Genomic DNA, 18,853 nt, shown 5'->3' with positions numbered 1-18,853 from the left:
CTGTTAGCTCTTAGAGAACAGAGACACAGACAAAGGGACTGATGGGGGGAGGGAGGAAAAAGATATTAAATTCTGGAGTATGAAGTCTCCGTCTCAAAGACTCAGGGGGAGGGGAAGGGGAAATCTGCTAAACTCCATGCTTTGATGTGGGCCGCTGGCCCTGCCATTCCATTTATGGGAATGTGCGTGGCAGACGGGCCTGCACAGCTGCCTGCCCTGCCTGCTTTGGGCTGCCTGCTCTTACTGTCCTGCCTGTTCTTACTGCCTGCTCTTACTGCCCTGCCGGCTTTGGGCTGCCTGCTTTGGGCTGCCTGCTTTGGGCTGCCTGCTCTGCCCTGTGTGTTCTTACTGCCTGCCCTGCCTGCTCTTTCTGCCCTGACTGTTCTTACTGCCCTGCCTGCTTTGGGCTGCCTGCTCTGCCCTGTGTGTTCTTACTGCCTGCCCTGCCTGCTCTTTCTGCCCTGACTGTTCTTACTGCCTGCTCTGGGCCGCCTGCCTGCCCTAGGCTGCCTGTTCTTACTGCCTATCCTGCTCTTACTGCCTGCTCTGCCTGTCTGCCCTGCCTGCTCTGCCCTGCCTGTTCTTACTGCCCTGCCTGCTTTGGGCTGCCTGCCTGCCCTGCCTGCTCTTACTGCCTTCTCTGCCCTGCCTGCTTTGGGCTGCCTGCTCTTACTGCCTGCTCTGCCCTGCCTTGCTTGTGCTACCTGCCTGCTCTTATTGCCTGCTCTGCCTGCTCTTTCTGTATGCTCGTATTGCCTGCTCTGTCCTGCCTGGTTTGTCCTGCCCGCTCTTACTGCCTGCCCTGCCTGCTCTTACTGCCTGCTTTGCCCTGCCTGCACTTATTCCCTGCCTGCCCTGCCTGCCCTTAATGCCTGCTCTGCCCTGCCTGGTTTGTTCTGCCTGCTCTTATTGCCTGCCCTGCCTGCTTTGGGCTGCCTGCTGTTTCTGCCTGCCCTGCCCGTTGCCTTGCCTGCCCTGCCTGCTGCCTTGCCCTGCCCCACCAGCCCAAGCACTCTCTGTCCAGCCTGCAGCCCAAATCCTGCCCCAGCCCTTGTTGCTACAGTAACATTTTCAAGGAAAATGCCATATGCTCAATTTTTAGCAAGTGAGATAGGGAATTGGAATTTCTAATAATAGAGGCAACTCTTGAGTTAAAAAGAAAATATTTGGAAGGGAACTTTTTATTTGCTTGTAATCCTCCTGACATCTTTGTGAATCAGCATGCAATTGTTCATCTAAATCAGGTTTTTAAATGGTGTGCATCTGTGGCTTTTTATTGCCTGTAATTAAAAAACATGTGTCTGTCTTCATGTATTCAGCATCAGTCACCAGTCAGGCATGGTCACAGATGCTGGACTGCTTACAGGAATGTGTGGAGATAGGTTCTGTTTTTTATTTTATCTTTTTCTCCAGAGCCTCACAGTGCTTGTCCTACATGCCAGGCTGCAGAGGAGAAAAGAAACCTCCATGTCTGTCTTTTCCTCTTGTCGGCTCTGTTTTTAGCCTTAATGTTGATGGCATTGTGCTTTGCTGGGACTTCCTGGCCCATTAAAACCCCAACCAGTTATAAAATGATTAGTTGACATACCTGGGCTCTTGGGACAAAGAGGTGGTTTAAAAAGGAATGTGAACCATCTGTTTTGCCAGCACCTCCTGTTGACAGATTTATGGCTCAACATTAGCATATGTGTCCAGGGTCACACACCTGTGCTTCCTAACAAGGTAATATTATTTAGCAGGGAATGTTTTCATCCTGAGGATTCAGAGCTCTTTGCAAAGGTGGGCATCAAGAATTCCGCTTTACAGTTGAAAAATGAAGGCACAGAGAGATTTAAGTGATTTACCCTACACCACACAGTGAGTCTGTGGTGGAGCAGTTATTGAATCCAGGTTTCCTCCAGCTGCATAAATACACGTCATCCATTAGCAGGAAAAGCCTTAGAGCTATAAACATAATAGAGGAGCATTGATTATCATTCTAGGGGAGCCTTAAGCCCTTGTGCTGTATGAAAACCTGAGCCTTAGAGGAAGACACAGGCTATTCTCACAAGAAAGGCTCAGAATGCAGTATGGTAAAGCTGTAATGACCACTGAACTTGGTGATCACATCTTAAACCAGCAAGTTATTCTGTCCTCAAGCTCTGTAGCCATTTTCTACAAGCCTGCTTCCCAGTGCATGCCTGGATACAATCACCTCAGTGCACTTCAGTCTGTCTCTTAAAGAGTTTTTTGGTAACCAAATCTATTGTGAAAGGAGGTTGAACAGAAAGTCAGATTTATTACATAGCTACACCCATCTGTCTGCTGTGGTAAAAAAGCCCAAAATAAGCAATTCAGAGAAATCATTGAGCTTCTCCAGGCTGGAAGGGAGATGAGGATTTGTCTTCTTTCATTCATGTCCTTTGACATGTTCCTCAGTATAATCTATTTTGAAGATGAGATCTTGGGGACAATTGATTTTCCAATCAGCAAGGAGATTAGAGGATAGTTAGAATGAAGTAAGGTAAATAGCTGAATCTGTGGAGTGAGTTCATTTATTCTTCTGAAGTAGCTTCAAAGTGAATTTTAATATAGCAAAAAGCAGTCATTTCTTGTTTCAGCTCTATTTAATCTCAAAGACTGATGTTCTTTTTTAGTTGAAGATGGCTGGACCCTTCAGTAGGAAAGTAACTGCTGATTCTGTACATCTGTTCTAACAGTTGCTCTCAATTATATGGTCTCTTATCTGGCAGAAGTCCTTGAAAAACTGTGTTTTATCCTGTCACCTTAAAAATTGGAAGCCTTAATAGTTACAGAATTCCAATAATAGCGTTAATGGAAGATGGCACTTTGCAAACACCTAGCAGGGGTTTATAAATATCCATAAAATCCAGCATTAAAACAGCAGAAAAATAGTAATGTTCTGTCTTGAAACTAGAATAATAAACAAATAAAAGTGTACCCTAAATTAATCTTCTGAATGTCTACAGGTCTTAACATACATTGGATAAAAGTTTGTGGTATTTTCAGCTATTATTTCTGGTCTTTTTTTCCCCTATATATTTTGATATAGTTAATGAGTTAATGAGTTAAATGAGTAGGCAGATAGCCTTTGTTGGGTGCAGGCTGCAGTGACTGACTTCTGAAAGAGGATGCTCATTTGCCCACTACAGTAGAGGTGACAAAGATACTTGCAAAGAGCATGTTTCATTGTTGTCACTACCAGATTTCCACAGGCTGGTGAAAAGAAATAGGTTAGAAATATGAAGAAAGGATTTGTGTTCCATCCTGTTGGAAAGCCTGGTCCACGTGTTTGTTTTGGGCAAAAGAGGTTCAGCTGCATGGTGCTAGCAACCTGGAACAAAAAGTACCCTGTTTCCTTTCTCATTGGGGTGGCCACCATGAAGGCTTTTGTGCAAGTGTCCATCTGCTGTCCATGTCCACTTCCTCAACAGCCTCATGTTCACATTCCTATGAATGGGCTCTCCTTAAAAGTGTATCATACAGGAACTGCTCCTGGTACCATGTGAGGGACTGTAACAGGGATATAAAGGTATTGGGGATGTTTTCTGCCTCATAAGCCTCTAATAGTCCATGATCCTTTGTGACTGGAGTTTAACAGTGGGTATTTTTTGCCATCCTGTCTTTATCACCACAGTATTTTAGCAGCAGCTGGAATTGCTCTACAGGTGACTTCTGTGAGCTGAGGCTGCAGGAGTGCCAGTTCTGTCAAATTGGTGGACACAGACGTGTGATTTCACGCAGTGTTGCCATGTTATTGTGGCTGGGAGTTACTGCTCCCAGAGAACAGAGGCAGCCAAACCGAAGGCATTTGTGTTTCACCATTTTATTTTTGGAGCTGGTAGATTAGTGTGAGCTTTATGCTAAGGTCCCAAGGGATTAATTTTGCTATCATCCATTGTGTCTTGCTCTCTGTTAGGAGGACCATAACTTTGGGCACAGAGGCCAACAAGGCAGATAAAGGCAGTAAAATCCTAAGTCACAGCAGTTAAACCCATCCAAGATCATCTGTCACAGATCTTAGAGGAAAAGTCTGTTTTCTTAAGAATTCTACCTGCTGTGGTTATGTTGTGAAGTAATTTTATCTGAGAGAAGCTTCAATGCATGATGAAGGAAGAAAAACCTTTCTGTAATGACAAAGCACAGGTTCTTATTTAAGAGAAAGTAAACATTATAGAAGTTGAGCTTGCTTCTTCTGCTGAACAATCTACATTATTGCAATTGCAATGTGTATTTCAATGTGATCTAAAAAGTAGAGTCACCTTGACTTCTTCATGTGTGAGATGGTTTATGCATTCTCTACAGAATGTTGCATCCTAGTGAATTATCTTTATTATTAAATTATCCAGAATGGCAAACTTCAAAAAAGTAAGACCTCATGATTGCAGAAGAAAAAGGGAAATATGCTGTAGAAGAATAATATTAGGCTTAAAACAAGGCATAAACATGTATTGCTTTATAGTGTTTTTCTGTATGGCATGTGTTTAATTCTTACATGGATTCACCTGGTTTCAATTTTCATTATAGTGAGGTTTGGCATACCTACTTTTATCTGTATAGGGCCCTAGGTTTATAGATTACTTATGAACAGAGAAGGAAAGGAAGCACTTGTCCTAAATAGAATACTGTAATACAGGAGTGTGTGGTTTATTTGAAAAAGCTTATGAGGGGGATCTCCAAGCATTTTTGAAAGAGAATATTACAATGAAGTCTTCATTTGCAAATGCCAAGAGAGCCAGATGCATGCCCAAAACACATTCTTCTCTTTTGCCTGTAAGTAGTGATGCACAAAATTGTGTCCATAAATACCTACTTTCATTATGTTTGACTGCATGGGTACCTGTGCATGGAAGCTGCTGGCCTGGCACAATGTCCTCTCCACATGTCTGACTGTGAGCAGTTTATTTATTTATTTCCTTATTTATTTCATTTTCAAGTTTTAAGCCTGGCTATAAACCTGTATTTAAAGAATGATCACCTCAGGATAACTGAGTATCTGCTTCCACTTACATTAGATAAATAAATAACATAAATAATAAAGTAGTGATAAAGAAACTACACCATTATTTGAGGTGTGAGTAGGCTTCCCAGTGCTGAAGCCTGGCTTGAGCTGATCATATTCACACATGGCTGTGTTTCTAGTCCATGGGAAATTTCAGATATCCAAAGGGAACAAGGTTCCTTCCATCAACTGTTTTTTGAAAGTCGTCTTCTTCTTTCTGTTCAAGTCTGGACTAGACTGAAAGTAAAGTACTACAATAATGCGTGCTTTGGGATTTGGATGGGTTTCCTGAAGCATCTTCAATAGATGAGGTTTTCACATTTTCACAGTCTGCTAAGGACTTGCTGTATGAAAATCAGATTTATTTTGGAAACTCCTGCAAGTGAGATTGAAACATTCAGAACGGCCACTTGGCACCTGGCAGGCCCTCAGTGGTTTGGTTGAAAGGCCAAAGGGCATCCTCATTCTCTTGAGCCTCTATTTCTTGGGATTGTTTTTTCTACATCAAGAATTGAAGTTTGTGCATAGGTGACACAGCATTCTTGTTGGCAATGACTTTAAAACCATTTCAAATCTACACAGCACATTAGAATTACCACAGATCTTGTCTCTTGCAGTCTTGTTGTGAAATGCATTTCTTCAACTTCACTCATTCCAAAACTTTGTTGCATCAATATGAGAATAAAGAGAGAAAACCCCATGTTTCAGTCAGATGGTTAAAAATAGGGGGGAAAGGTTTTTGGTTGATGATTTGTCATTCTGCATGTGTTGTGCAAAAAAAAAAGTATATATGATTCCTCAACAAAAACTTAATTAAGCAGGAAATATGTGCATATTTTCTGCCAAAAATGTGGAAAATTCAGTATCTTAAGGCTAAATCAAGGTATTTTAATGAGGTGTTTGGAGAAGGAGAGAGGTAAAGCGACTTGTTTCAACTTGACAAGAGCAACACCTTTTAGAAAAATGTTAATTAATGCAATATTGACTTGAGATGTAATACAAAAAGGGGGCTCAGGCTTTAAAAATATGCTTGCTATCATGATAACCCTCTTAAATCAAAGGTTATCCTTTGAAATATCTAATACATGTATGGATGTATCTGTCTGTACTTAACACTGGAGCAAAACTGTGTTGAGCACTATGTTAGGTCAGGCGCAGGCTGCTGAAATACACCCTCTGGTTGCTATCAGAGAGACTTTGTCTCTTGTGTGCCATAAATGTGCTGGGTGTTGTGGGGGTGACATGGAAAGGCAGAGCCAGGGCAGGGAGGGGATAATAGTGCAGAGCAGGGTTGGAGCAACCAGTGGATGTAGGGACCAAGAGGCAGGACTGGGGGATGTGACTGCAAATACGCCTGTGCAGAGCCTGGAAGGTGCAGTCAAGCTCAGCTTCAAGGCAGAAGCAGAAAGGGAGCCAGCAAAGGTGATGTAGGCAGAATGAAGGGTCAGTATTTGACATTTGCAGCATTTTCAGATGGCTGGTGAGAAGGATGTCAATAGTTGGAAGCCCCAGAGTGAGTGCCTGGCCTTTGTCTCCAGAGACTTGTATCAGGGAGAAGACTGCATGGGGCAGTTAGGGCTGAAGTTGAGGTTAAAAAAATTAAAATTTCCATCGAGTTAGAATTCATTGATGTCTGATTGTGCAGCACAGGTGGGAAGTGAGTGATGATTGCTGGACTTGTACCCAGCTGAATAGAAGCCCTGGGGTGTGGGAGCTTTTAAAGGTGTTTTTTTTTCCTCATGTATGTATATACTCAGCAACATTTCTGAGGGAGTTGCACTAATTAACTCTTCTTTCCACCCCCACACTCTTAAATCTGAGCTGGGTACAGCAGCGCCTATCAGAGTGGGATGGATGGGGCACAAGGTCCTTTCTAGCCAGGCCAGGCAGCTGTTCTGGGCTGTGAAGCACATGTTTGAGCCTGAATCTTAGTCATTCACTGTGAGCACTGTGGATAGCCAGCAATGGCCAACTTCTTTATCTGGGAAACTCCTGGTGAGGTAGAAACACTTAGTGTAGATGGGTTCCTGTCCAGCAATCCATAGCCATGGCATGCTGGAATAATCCTTCTGTGTAAATGTTTCTTTTCTTTATTCTTTCAAGTGCTCGCTGACCTCATTTGTGTAGTATTTCACAGGGTACATCTGGTTTTGGTTGTTTCATGACTCAGTGTTGCAGTTTGAGAAGGCAGTGCTGTGATTTAAAGCACTGTGTCAGGACAGTGATATACAGCTGCCTGTGACCCAAATGTTGTTGCTGTTTGGGCTCTGCTCCTGCCCTGGTGGGTGCTGAGGGCCCTGTGGCAGAGCCTGGCTGAATGCAGAGCTGTTCCTGCTTTTTCATCTCCTCTAGCCTGTGTCCTCCTTGTGCTTGAACACATTTGATCCGGTGCGTTCCCTGTAGTGATTGCTTCCCACTGGAGCTTCTTGAGCTGTGGGTTCTGTTTTACCCACTGGCCCTTTTCTTTCACTCCAGCCCACGCTATGAATTTGGGTTGCTTGGAGCAGATGCACTGTTTTATCCACTCCGAGAGAATTTGTGTGGGTCACTGGGAGAATATTATTCAGGATGAGCTGCAGTCAGAATTGTTTTCTCTGATATTTGCTCAGCTTTTATGCTTTTCTGTTGTATGAGTTTACATACCCTGCCCAGAAACCTTTTTTCAGGCAGGTGCATTTTGGTGTTTATCCAGGTGAGATAGATGTTTATGCAACATCTCTCTCAGTGGTGCTAAAAGTACTTGGGTAACTCTCTTGCAGTTTTTTTGACAGAAAAGTTAATGATGATAAGATGAATGAGAGAGTATATATTTTTTTTCTCCTGCATTTTTTTCACTGCAAAATCTTAAGAGTTGCCCACACCCTTCTCAGATACATGTCAGTCTATCAAAGATAATACGTGTCAGAATCTTCCACAGAGAAATACCTTTGAATGGGAGCTGAGGAAGTCTGCTTAAAGGTGTCACTAACTGTTCAAACGATGCTCTCATCAGTTTCAGGATGGATTGTCAATTTATGTGCTGTCTAGCAGTTATATTATGGTTCAACAGCATGAAAAACACTTTTTAGAATGTGTTAATTTATAATAATTTGGTTTAAGGCAGAAACACTTAGTGGAAATTTGCTTGCATTAAGTTACTACTTTAACTTAAATAACTAGGAGCTAGAGAAGGAGTGAAACTAGACTGGAATTTAAAACATATTTGCTTAAGACCCATGTAATGATTAAAAGTGAGGAAATAAGGCAGCTAGTGTAATGAATATTAATGCTTCACTCTGCTGTTTTACACTCCCTGTCTTCCACTGTTTTCCTTTGAGTTACTTGATAGTGCATTTTTCATCAACAAATGTATGCTTGTTTTAAAGTGATGTCTTTTGACATATGAAAAATCACAACAATTAATGACTTGTGAGTTTTGTAGAGCGTGAGATTAATGGCATTTTAACAGGCAATGTTTGATATCCAGATGCAATGCTTGCCTAGCTAAAATTTTAGGAGGTGAAAGCTACCATCTGATGGTGTTCTCAGAGATACACCACAAGTACCTACCCATTGCGTAGTTGCTGATCAGAAATACAGAAAATAGTTTTTTTTCCCCCCAAGGAGAGTGGGAATTCCAACACAAGAAAACCCCAAACGAAACAATTATTCAGTATTTAGCATTGTGGGAGAGCAGAGTCACTTCTGTGTGTCATTATCTATGGGAGCAGGCAAGGTATGCTCTCACAGCTTCATGGAAAATTGTGACATGGGGGAATTTGATGAAACAAATAAATGTGTACTAACTTTTAGGTGGTCCTGAAAAGATCATCATCTTGCAGCAATATGCATCATGCCAACATTTTGTGTATTCTTTTCATTGTTTTTTCCTTCCATACTTTTTAAGGTAATGATTGATATTAATCAGCACAAGCCCAGAAAAGAGAGAGTTTTTGTACTGGAACAAAAGTAGGTTTTTTGTGATTTTCTACCTGGAAAGATAAATCCAGAATGTCAGCTTTTATAGCATCATTGTGCTGTGCTGTATCCCAGCATTCAGTCCAGTTTGCCAGCCTTTCTCAGAGACATTTCTCCTGCAAGGTCTAACTTCAGGGGATGTGATTGTGAAGAGGCAGTATTTTCATGGTTCCTGGGCTAGGTATCCCAGTATTGTTAGTGAAATCTAAATTTTAACATGCTGCTGCAGAAACTGATACTGAAGAATTCCTAAGATATGCTTTTGTGGCTTAGTTACTCTGTTATAACTAATCTCAAAGGATAACATTTGGGCATGTGGAAGGTGAAGAACTCTGCCAGCTTTTTCAAGAAAAAGAGGTGAACTGCCTTTATCATGATCAAATTCTTTAACAATAAAGCTAATGAATCCAACCAGACATTAATTTTCACGGGTTACTCCCTTATCCTTATCTTCTGCTAAAAGCTCTCCAAGGTCAGCTTCCATCCCACAGGTTGATGCTGAGAGTTCTGGCTCTGTGCTGCCGGTCTGTTTTTGCAGATGCAGCTGGAATGGCTGTGAGTGCAGCATGCCAGTTTTTTAGGCCCAAATCCTTCTTTGTCACCATAACTTTATCAGAGGCAGAGGGTGTCTGGGGAGACTCCAGGGAGCTGGAGTGCAGTGTAAGGTCGGTGGCACTGGTGCTGCCAAAGCTTGGGAATGGCTGAGAGCAGTCAGGACGTGAGGAAAGCTGCCAGTGCTTGTGATTCAGCTGGGCTGGGTGATGGAGCTGGAAGGGTTTGCTAATAGGAGAGTGAGAATGCTCTTCAGAGTGTTTGTAACTGGGATTAGCTCCATATGCCCCTGATGCCCTTTATAACTGCATCAGCACCACTGGAGAGATGGTTTTTGGGTCTGAGATAAGTCTGTCTGCATATCTATGGCATCTGCTTCTGTATTGTTCTAGACATACTGGGGTTGACAGAATTCCATTAATTTCAGAGCTGAAGGCTCAGGCAGCTTGTCAGAATCTGTTATCTGCTTTTCTTGGGTGACCTCTGGCATATGGAAGTTTTCTGTTTGTTGGTGGAACCAAGTGATGACATTCCTCTGTGGGTAGTGAAGGGCTTATTTCTCCCTTATCATTTCCATTTGGAGTTTTTTTCATGTTACTTGATTGAAAGAGCATTGAAAGACTAAATTTTACTTTCTAAAATTATTTAAATATGATCCTTTTTTTTTCTTTCCTCTGTGTAGTCAATTCATCTTCACTAAATTTTTGTCCAGAAGTATGTCCAGAGCATTGTAAAATAGCAGCAAATGCATTGACTACCACTAATAACGTGATTGACTTTCCTGGAAAACAGTTTCTGTGTTTTCATTCATGTTATAAATTAATTCTGGCAATAATAAATACATATTTTTAACACCTCAACACTTCCTGTGTAGTGTATTTGTAGTTAATTTGTTCTGTTTTGTTTCAAACAGGATTTATCTGGGGAAGGCTACAGAGACACTATTGGTGATGAACACTTTCATCTAGAAGGTATTTAAAGAACTACATTTTTTGGTTAATATAAAGGAGTATTGGAATAAGTTAGTGAATAAATAAGTGTAAGAATGCATATATTTAGTGTGCAGTTCTTGATCTACCGATGTGTCATTTGCCTGAAAAAACTGTTAAGATGGAAGTAGGTATCTGCTACTGTTGTGTTGGTAAAAGTCACCCAGCTGAATCACAGGGACCAAGTGTTTTAATTCAGGGTCTCACCATCATCTCCAGGTACTTCTCCTGACATTGTAGGAGTGATGGATGTCACTGTCCCTGGCAGAGGTGGCAGATGAGTGAAACTGTTAGCTCTGATTGTGTGGGACACTGCACTCCCTTCTGGCTTGCACAAACCACCAGCCTTAGAAACTCCACTCCACGTTAATTTCTAGTAAGGACTGGAGACTCTTACTCAACACATTTTTCTGGAATATGAATGGAATCATTATTGCCTCAGACCGTTTCTCTTCCCATCTCATCTCCTCCTCTGTGGTCAGGCAGTTGAGATGGAATCACTGTTGTGCTGGGAAGGACATTGGTGCCTGCGAGCGTGGATGCTGCGTTCTGCCAGGGAACACATCCAGGGTACCTTGAGCTTCTGGGACAATGGGGGTTCTGAGTGCAGGAGATTAAATTGTTGCTCATTCCTTTCAAGGAAATGACACTTCAGAAACTCTCTAGTGTAGCAAGAGGTTGCATGGGCTGTGTGCTGCATTTATATTATACAGTGCTGGAAACGGTATGCCCAGTTTATTTAGGGCAATGAACCATGTCAAGCTTAAGCTGGAAATTTCTATACTTTTATAATCCAATCATTTGTTTCTGGTATTAGCTTTTGTATAACATGAAAGATTCTCTGTTAGGAATGTCTGCCTTCCAGTTCCTTACCTGTGCAATGTGTTAATGCACTGTGAGTCTTGGATTACAAGTTTCTCTCATCTCTGTAGTTTACAAAGACTGCATGTCTCATATGTGCCATAACAGGAATTTTGGCTGGTGCTTGTAAGCTACTGTTAATCACAAAGGCAAACTATACTTGCCATGATGGAGACAGTGTTTGTTGAGTGGTTTTGTATTTAACTTCACCACAGTTTTCCAATTCTCCCTTACTAGGATATAGGGTAGGATTTTAATTTTAGAATGATAGGAGAAACTACCTCAGACAGGATATTAAATGTCAGCAAGGTGAATAATTCCATTTTCTTTGTCTCATTCTATCTTTCCTCGCCTCTAATTATTTTTCTTTATTGTGTGGCATTATCTTGCATAGCAAACATAATGTTCAATATGTAATATTTTTGAACTAGTCAGCAGCAAGATTCTTTTTATTAGAATGTAAAGCCTTTTAGGTAACTGTAATTTCAGTCTTTCAGCAGTTTCACATGATTGCTTCTGATGAGTCTCCTTTGTTATGAGGTAGCTGGGTAGTGAAGACCAGATTTAGATACCGGCAGTGGTCGATCCTTTGTGTGCTGTCACCATGGAAGAGCTGGTCTGTGGCATCTTTCCAGCTGGGAGGGACATGGCTGTTCCCACCCTGTGCTCAGGCAATGCATGCAAGTTGTCAAAGCTTGCTCCTCATCCCTTCTGCTCTCAGATCTCCGGCTGTGCTTTCCATGCTGGGGACAGTGTTAACCACTTCCTGTTTAATTCAGATATAGAAAGTCTTATAATTATCAAATAACACAACAATCATTGTGTTAAAGCATCCTTTTTGTGTAACTTTGTACTTGCATCATACTTTAATGATTGTGCTAGTACTAGCACAGAATTGTGATATTAGATAAAGTAAAGCTGAAACAGATATGAGATCTTTGATAGGGCACAGATTGAATTCTTAGGTACAAGATGGCAACTGTGGTACCTCTTTTCTGCATAGAAATGTTTCTGTGGGAAAATGTAATTAATATTGTCGAACATAGATTGATCTTTCCATCTAAAGTAGTTGTCCTGCCTCTATTTTGCTGCCTCATGATCTTCATGTATGTACTGATGTAACACATGTGCTTCATGAATATATGCTTGTGTGTCATGAGATAACATCAAAATCACCAACAGCTTCAGAGACAGGGATCTGTAACCCAGGAAATGGTTGGTTAGACTAAGCTCAGAGAGAACGATGGCAAATACCATGCATCAGTGAGCTGTATTCTCTCTTCATAAATACATGGTAGGGATGAAAAGAAAACATTTCTCAGATTTGCAAAAAAAGCACAGCAAGTTCCACAGTTCTTGTTTAGGGGAACGTTAGAGCCTTCTCTCTCAGGAACTTTATTGGAGAATAAATCTGAGTTCTTTAAAAGACTCTCACTGAAAAGGCAAAGTGGCAATAAGAGAAATAATTGAATTCCTTATTTTGTTTTACATAGCCAAGTTCATTACCTTTTTTTTCCTTCCTTCTCCTTTTTTTTCCCTCTCTTAGCTGTCTGAGCAGTACAGATAAAAAGAACTCTCTTTGCTGGATTTAACTTCTGTGTTGTTATGTAAAGCTTGATCAAATCCTTTCGTCTTAACAGACTTAACTGGCCAACAGCAAAAGGCTCGGGATTCTGGGATTAAGATTGTATTTGGTAAGAGGACTGGTGCATTAGTGCTTTCTTTTGAACTATACAAAGAACAAAGTAAACATCAAAAGCATTAAGCCATGAGAGCGGATTGTTGACTCAATGTTGCTGCATGACAAGAGGTTAGAACTCAATAGCAGCAACTCTGTTATTGAGTGCTGTGCAGAGAGAAACGGTTTGACCAGCATTGTCTGTTACAGCCACCACCTGCCTTTGATTCTGCTGCTGGGCAAGTCGCTAAATTGAAATTTCTGGATTTTCTCTTATGTGGTCAGTTGAGAGACTTATTCCTTAGATAAGAGACACCAGTGGAAACCTCAGTCTCATATTACTCTTGCTCTGTTTTCCTTCTTCCTCTTTCATTAATAACACAACAATTGGGCATGCTGGATATAGATTCTTCAGTGGATTTGTTCGCATCTTGCATTCCAGGTGATTTCCAAGTGCATTTCAGAGCCTTCCACTTGGCAGACTTGGAGTGCTTGTGCAATCTGCTGTGGCCGTGTAGGAGTGTCTCGTGCTCAAACTTCCTTTTCCCCCAGTTTCTGCACAGCAAGGAGATGCTTCATCACCCTTCACATATAAAGGAGCTCCCATTTTCCCTTCCTGGTCCCTAGCTAGACTAATGAGTTATCAGAACTGAATGGCTGGGGTTGGCTCTGGAAGAAGTTGCAAAAACTAGCACAGACATTAGGAGATGTTTCCCATTTTGTGTCGATGGAGAAGCTAAAATGGCAGGCAGGAATTGAGTGCAGTGTCAAATGGCAAGTCACTCTTCTGCCATGGAGATAAGCAGGTGGTTCAGAAAGACATCTGCTATTTGAGTGCTCAATAATGACATCCCATTCTCTCTCAACTCTCCTAGGCATAAGTAAGCTTCTAATGAATTGTTCGAGAGTCCTGCTCTTGTTCTCCAGAACTTTTTTCACCTCCTTTCCCTGGACGCTTTTAGAAATTTTTGCAGCTAAAACTTGTAGACCAGGACAGCTTTCTTATCTTGGCCACTCCATGTCTTCCTGAAATGAACTGGGGTTTCTCCATCTTATCACTTGAGCATTTAAAAACTTCAGAAAGTTCAGGTCAGGAAGAAACTCCTGATGCAGTCCTCTGATGCACACTGATTGTACAAAGGGGTGATTTCTTCTTGTCCCAGTACAAGCTCTTTGTAGCCCTGTGGGATACAGCTGCCTTTTGGAGTTCACAGTGAAGGCTTGAGCTTCACCTTGATGCCTAACCTATTGTCCCAGTTATTTATGCAATAATGTGATTTCTCTTGTCACTGTTCTCTTGAAAAGTATGACCTAAGTATTTCTCTTAATCAGAAATCTTGCATCTCTTGAGATCAATCTAGTCCTGTAGCTGTCAGAGGAGCTGCCTCTTACACTGATAGCAAATCTGTTCCCTGTTTCATTTGTCAGCCAAGGGTGATGTCTTGATTATTATTCTCTCAACAGAAGACTGGAGAAGGTCCAAGCCTTCCTGGTGCCTTATCTGAACATGATATCCAAAGCCCTGCTGAAAGTACTGGTAGAGCTTGGCCTGAATCAACAAACCCAAGTTTTTATATATGTTTCCTAAGCCAGATGTATCTAAAGCCCTCGATGCAAGATGTTCTCTGTTCTGGTACCAGAAAGGACAAATTATTCAGGTCATCTTCTTGCCTATTAATATTAGAAAGCCCTCCAACAGAGTTCAAAGCACATGTTGTTGCTGAAAAAAAAACCTAGCAAATCTGTACAAGAGCTACTTGTTGCACTTTTCACATATTTACAAGCTGTTATGTAATTTTTAAACCTGCAATTAAAGCATTTTGTATTCAGCAGAGAAAAAAAAGTTATTCATTATATTCTTAACATTGTTATATGTTTTCCAACATTTTACTGGTGTGTGCAGTCTGTCCTGCACATCTTCCTTCCCAGCATCTGTGGCTGAGTGGGAGCTGAGGTGCGGTTAGCAGTGCTCCAGCATGAGGAGCTGTGTTAGTTTTGACTTTAATAAGAACTGATAAGCAAACAAGAGACCAATAACAAAGAATGAACTGGTTGTTTAAGGCTGCTGATCTTATGCCCAGCTCTGACAGCCTGCCTGGACCCCCCAGCTGCACGTGCTTCCCCCTCCCAACTGATCCCAGACATCCCAGGGATGGGAACACGTTGGCTTCCAGGGGGATGCAGCAGCAGGGGAGGCGTGGGGGAGCATCCCTGCCCAGTGCACCCCACAGTGGGGCTGCTGATGTGTGAGATTACTCCCTTTCCTCTCTCTCCATTCATGAAAGATTTGGTGAAGGCTTTAGTTCTTGGAGTTTTCCCTAAAATTAGTAATTGGAAGAATATTTGTTGGGTTGTCAGCTCAGAGGAAAGATGGTAAGGTATGGTACTTGGGCCCAAATTGTTATAAACTTGTCAGCAAATGAAAACTTGAACAAACATTTTAGTTAGTTTTAGCTGATCTTCTACTTGCCTGGGTGACACTTTTTACCATACTTTGTTAATCTCTTAACTCTAATAAATTAATGTATTGTTCTAAGCTGAGCTGTGAGTAGGTAATAAAAGGCAGCTATTTCAAATGACATTGTTCTCCCTAGTTAATGCTTTCAATTATAATAGTTCTTATTTTTCTAATGCTTAAATAATTTTTTCTATTTGAAATACATGGCATTCCAGTGTATTTATAGAAAAGGCATAGATTGCATCTTGCACACAGGCAAATTTTCTTTATGTTGGCACCACAGTTATTACCTGTATGGTACCATTGATGCAGGCTTGCTGCTTTTTAGAAAATGATGGTCCCTTCCCTCTCAGGTTCTTAAACAGAATACCTATTTATCCCTGACATTGCAAATAGCGTGTTAATAATTCTACCTTAAAAGTGCTCTTGTGGTCAGCCTTCTGGGATGTTAGATGGGAGCTCTGCCTTTTAAGGACTTGCTGCTAATCCTGTGCACTTACCATAGTTTTGCTGTGCCTGAGTACATGCTATGTGATCACCTCAGGCTGCTGATCACTGCCTGTATTTTCTTTCAGCTCCCAAGAGGTTTCTGCTGTATCCTTTCCTAGTACTCAATATGACATGGAACAACTCTGAAAGATGTCTTTGGCCAGGGGGTGACCCGCTGGCAGCAGCCAGCAGTGTGTGACAAGCAGCAGGTCCCTGCTGAGGCTGGCAGCTGTTAAGCTGGGCACTGTGGGCTGGAAGGAGCAGCGAAGGACGTGGGGGTGTGGGGAGGAAGGAGCAGGGGAGAGTGCCAAGAGAAAACTGCTTAGTTTGGCAGTTAGAATAAAAGTCACCAAAGAACATGAGACTGGTAGGATTAGCAGAAGTTTTCCTGTGGTTGTGCACAGATCCAGGAAATTATAAGAAGCAGGTAGGCTGCTTGCCATGAGTGGGAGGAAAATCTTACGGCATGAGGCACTTTTAAGAAAAAATTTAAAAAAATATAAAATTGTACAAGTGTTTCTTAACATTAGCTGTTCCAGTTGAGGGGGGTTGGTATTTGGATCAGAAGCTTTTACTTCTGGAGCTGCTGTTTCAAGTGCAGCCAGGTCAGTAGTGATGAAAGACTGTTGCCATCCAAGGGTTGCCCATGGCCTGTGTGTAATGAGTTAGTGGTCTCCAGGTGTTTCCAAATGAACCTTTGCAGTGTGTCTAACAGCTCCCACCCATGTTGGCAAGCAGAGCACAGAAAGGCAGTGAAAAGTGGGCTGTTAGGACACCTCAGAGGGTGAGCTTTCCTCCTCACTGAGCTGGTGCTGTGGGGAGAGCATGTGCTCTCCTCCCCGTGTTCCCTGCATGGAGCATGTCACTCTCTTTAGCTGACACCCACCAGCTCCTGCTGGTGCTGCCCAACAGCCTGTGATAGATGATGTGTTTTGTCCATGGTTTGAGTGTGTTCTGGGTTAGAATTCTTTGCATTGGGCTGGGAAGATCATAGCAGTTTCACATTGATCTCTGTGTTCAGATCTCTCTACACAGCTGGAAAGTTGTTACATTGAACACAGGCAAGTTGCATGTTTGGGTCAGGAGCACCATAGCAAGGCTAAGAATGAAGCTTGGGATTTTCTGCAACCATGTCGATCCCTTAAAATATGATAGAGAGAGAATTACAAAGTACAGTACTCAAGAAAGCCTTCCAAACTTACAAGTGGTCTATATTGTTTATGATAGCTGAAGAAAGCCAAATGTTAATAGGGAAGTGAACAAGCACCTCAGAAAAAGCAAAGAGTTGATCCTTAATGAATATCTTAAATATGAAAAGCTTTAAAATAATATTATGTGCATAGTATTTATAATAATATTGGTTTTCCATGTTCTTTCCATCTACCTAAGACTGGCAACTTTTCCTTCTGCTGTGGAGCAGCTAATGCTCTTCCTGAATGGTCATTTTAAAATAATCAATTAATAATAAGAATATTCTTTTATTCTCAGCTCTGGGGTAGTCATGAACTAGTTTGGTAGGAGGCAAAAAAATCACTTGTTGGTAAATCTACATCTACAGATCTCTCAAGCTGCTTCTCTTGTAGCATGTGAGCCAGACCACGAGCCTGCGTGTGGGAAGCAGAAGAATGGAGGGCCAAAAGGGTGTAGCTCAGGGAAATGTCATAGAAGGCAGGAGGGCTCTTGGGCTTGCCTTTGGCACCCCAGAGGTGAGCAAGGCATGTTGGTGGGTGTTGGGCTGTCAGCTCCCAGCAGGCTGCTCACTCAGTGAGGGGAGCTCAAGGGAAGGTTCCCGGCAGCAGGGCTGAGAAATGGTGCCAGGGCGGTGGGGCCTGTGGTGTGTCCATAGGGCTGGGGCAGTGGTGTGTCCATAGGGCTGGGCAGTGGTGTGTCCATAGGGCTGGGCAGTGGTGTGTCCATAGGGCTGCGCAGTGCTGTGTCCATGGAGTTGGGCAGTGGTGTGTCCATGGGGCTGGGCAGTGGTGTGTCCATAGGGCAGGGCAGTGCTGTGTCCATAGGGCTGGGGCAATGGTGTGTCCATAGGGCTGGGGCAGTGGTGTGTCCATGGGGCTGGGCAGTGGTGTGTCCATGGAGTTGGGGCAGTGGTGTGTCCATGGGGCTGGGCAGTGGTGTGTCCATAGGGCAGGGCAGTGGTGTGTCCATAGGGCTGGGGCAGTGGTGTGTCCATGGGGCTGGGCAGTGGTGTGTCCATAGGGCAGGGGCAGTGGTGTGTCCATGGGGCTGGGCAGTGGTGTGTCCATGGAGTTGGGCAGTGGTGTGTCCATGGGGCTGGGCAGTGGTGTGTCCATAGGGCAGGGCAGTGGTGTGTCCATAGGGCTGGGGCAGTGGTGTGTCCATAGGGCTGGGCAGTGGTGTGTCCATGGGGCTGGGCAGTGGTGTGTCCATAGGGCTGGGGCAGTGGTGTGTCCATAGGGCTGGGCAGTGGTGTGTCCATGGGGCTGGGCAGTGGTGTGTCCATAGGGCAGGGCAGTGGTGTGTCCATGGAGTTGGGGCAGTGGTGTGTCCATGGGGCTGGGCAGTGGTGTGTCCATAGGGCTGGGGCAGTGGTGTGTCCATAGGGCTGGGCAGTGGTGTGTCCATAGGGCAGGGCAGTGCTGTGTCCATAGGGCAGGGCAGTGGTGTGTCCATAGGGCAGGGCAGTGGTGTGTCCATAGGGCTGGGCAGTGGTGTGTCCATGGAGTTGGGCAGTGGTGTGTCCATGGGGCTGGGCAGTGGTGTGTCCATGGGGCTGGGCAGTGGTGTGTCCATAGGGCAGGGCAGTGGTGTGTCCATAGGGCAGGGCAGTGGTGTGTCCATAGGGCTGGGGCAGTGCTGTGTCCATGGGGCAGGGCAGTGGTGTGTCCATGGGG

At 43.2% G+C, this 18,853-nt stretch overlaps 1 protein-coding gene across 1 annotated transcript in view; it reads left to right on the top strand.

Annotated features, from left to right (window-relative positions):
- The window catches only part of NKD1 (NKD inhibitor of WNT signaling pathway 1), a 110,325-nt gene that overhangs the window by 57,970 nt on the left and 33,502 nt on the right, over positions 1-18,853 (top strand). The window contains exon 4 of the mRNA XM_054269319.1: positions 10,425-10,482. Coding sequence (XP_054125294.1) covers positions 10,425-10,482 — 58 coding nt within the window. The remainder of the gene's footprint in view (positions 1-10,424; positions 10,483-18,853) is intronic.

The sequence above is a fragment of the Melozone crissalis genome, unplaced genomic scaffold (assembly GCF_028551555.1).
Source record: "Melozone crissalis strain CALT ecotype California unplaced genomic scaffold, PUWL_Pcris_2 ptg000007l_1, whole genome shotgun sequence".
Lineage (NCBI taxonomy): Eukaryota > Metazoa > Chordata > Aves > Passeriformes > Passerellidae > Melozone > Melozone crissalis.
This window is presented reverse-complemented; position numbering and strand designations above follow the sequence as displayed.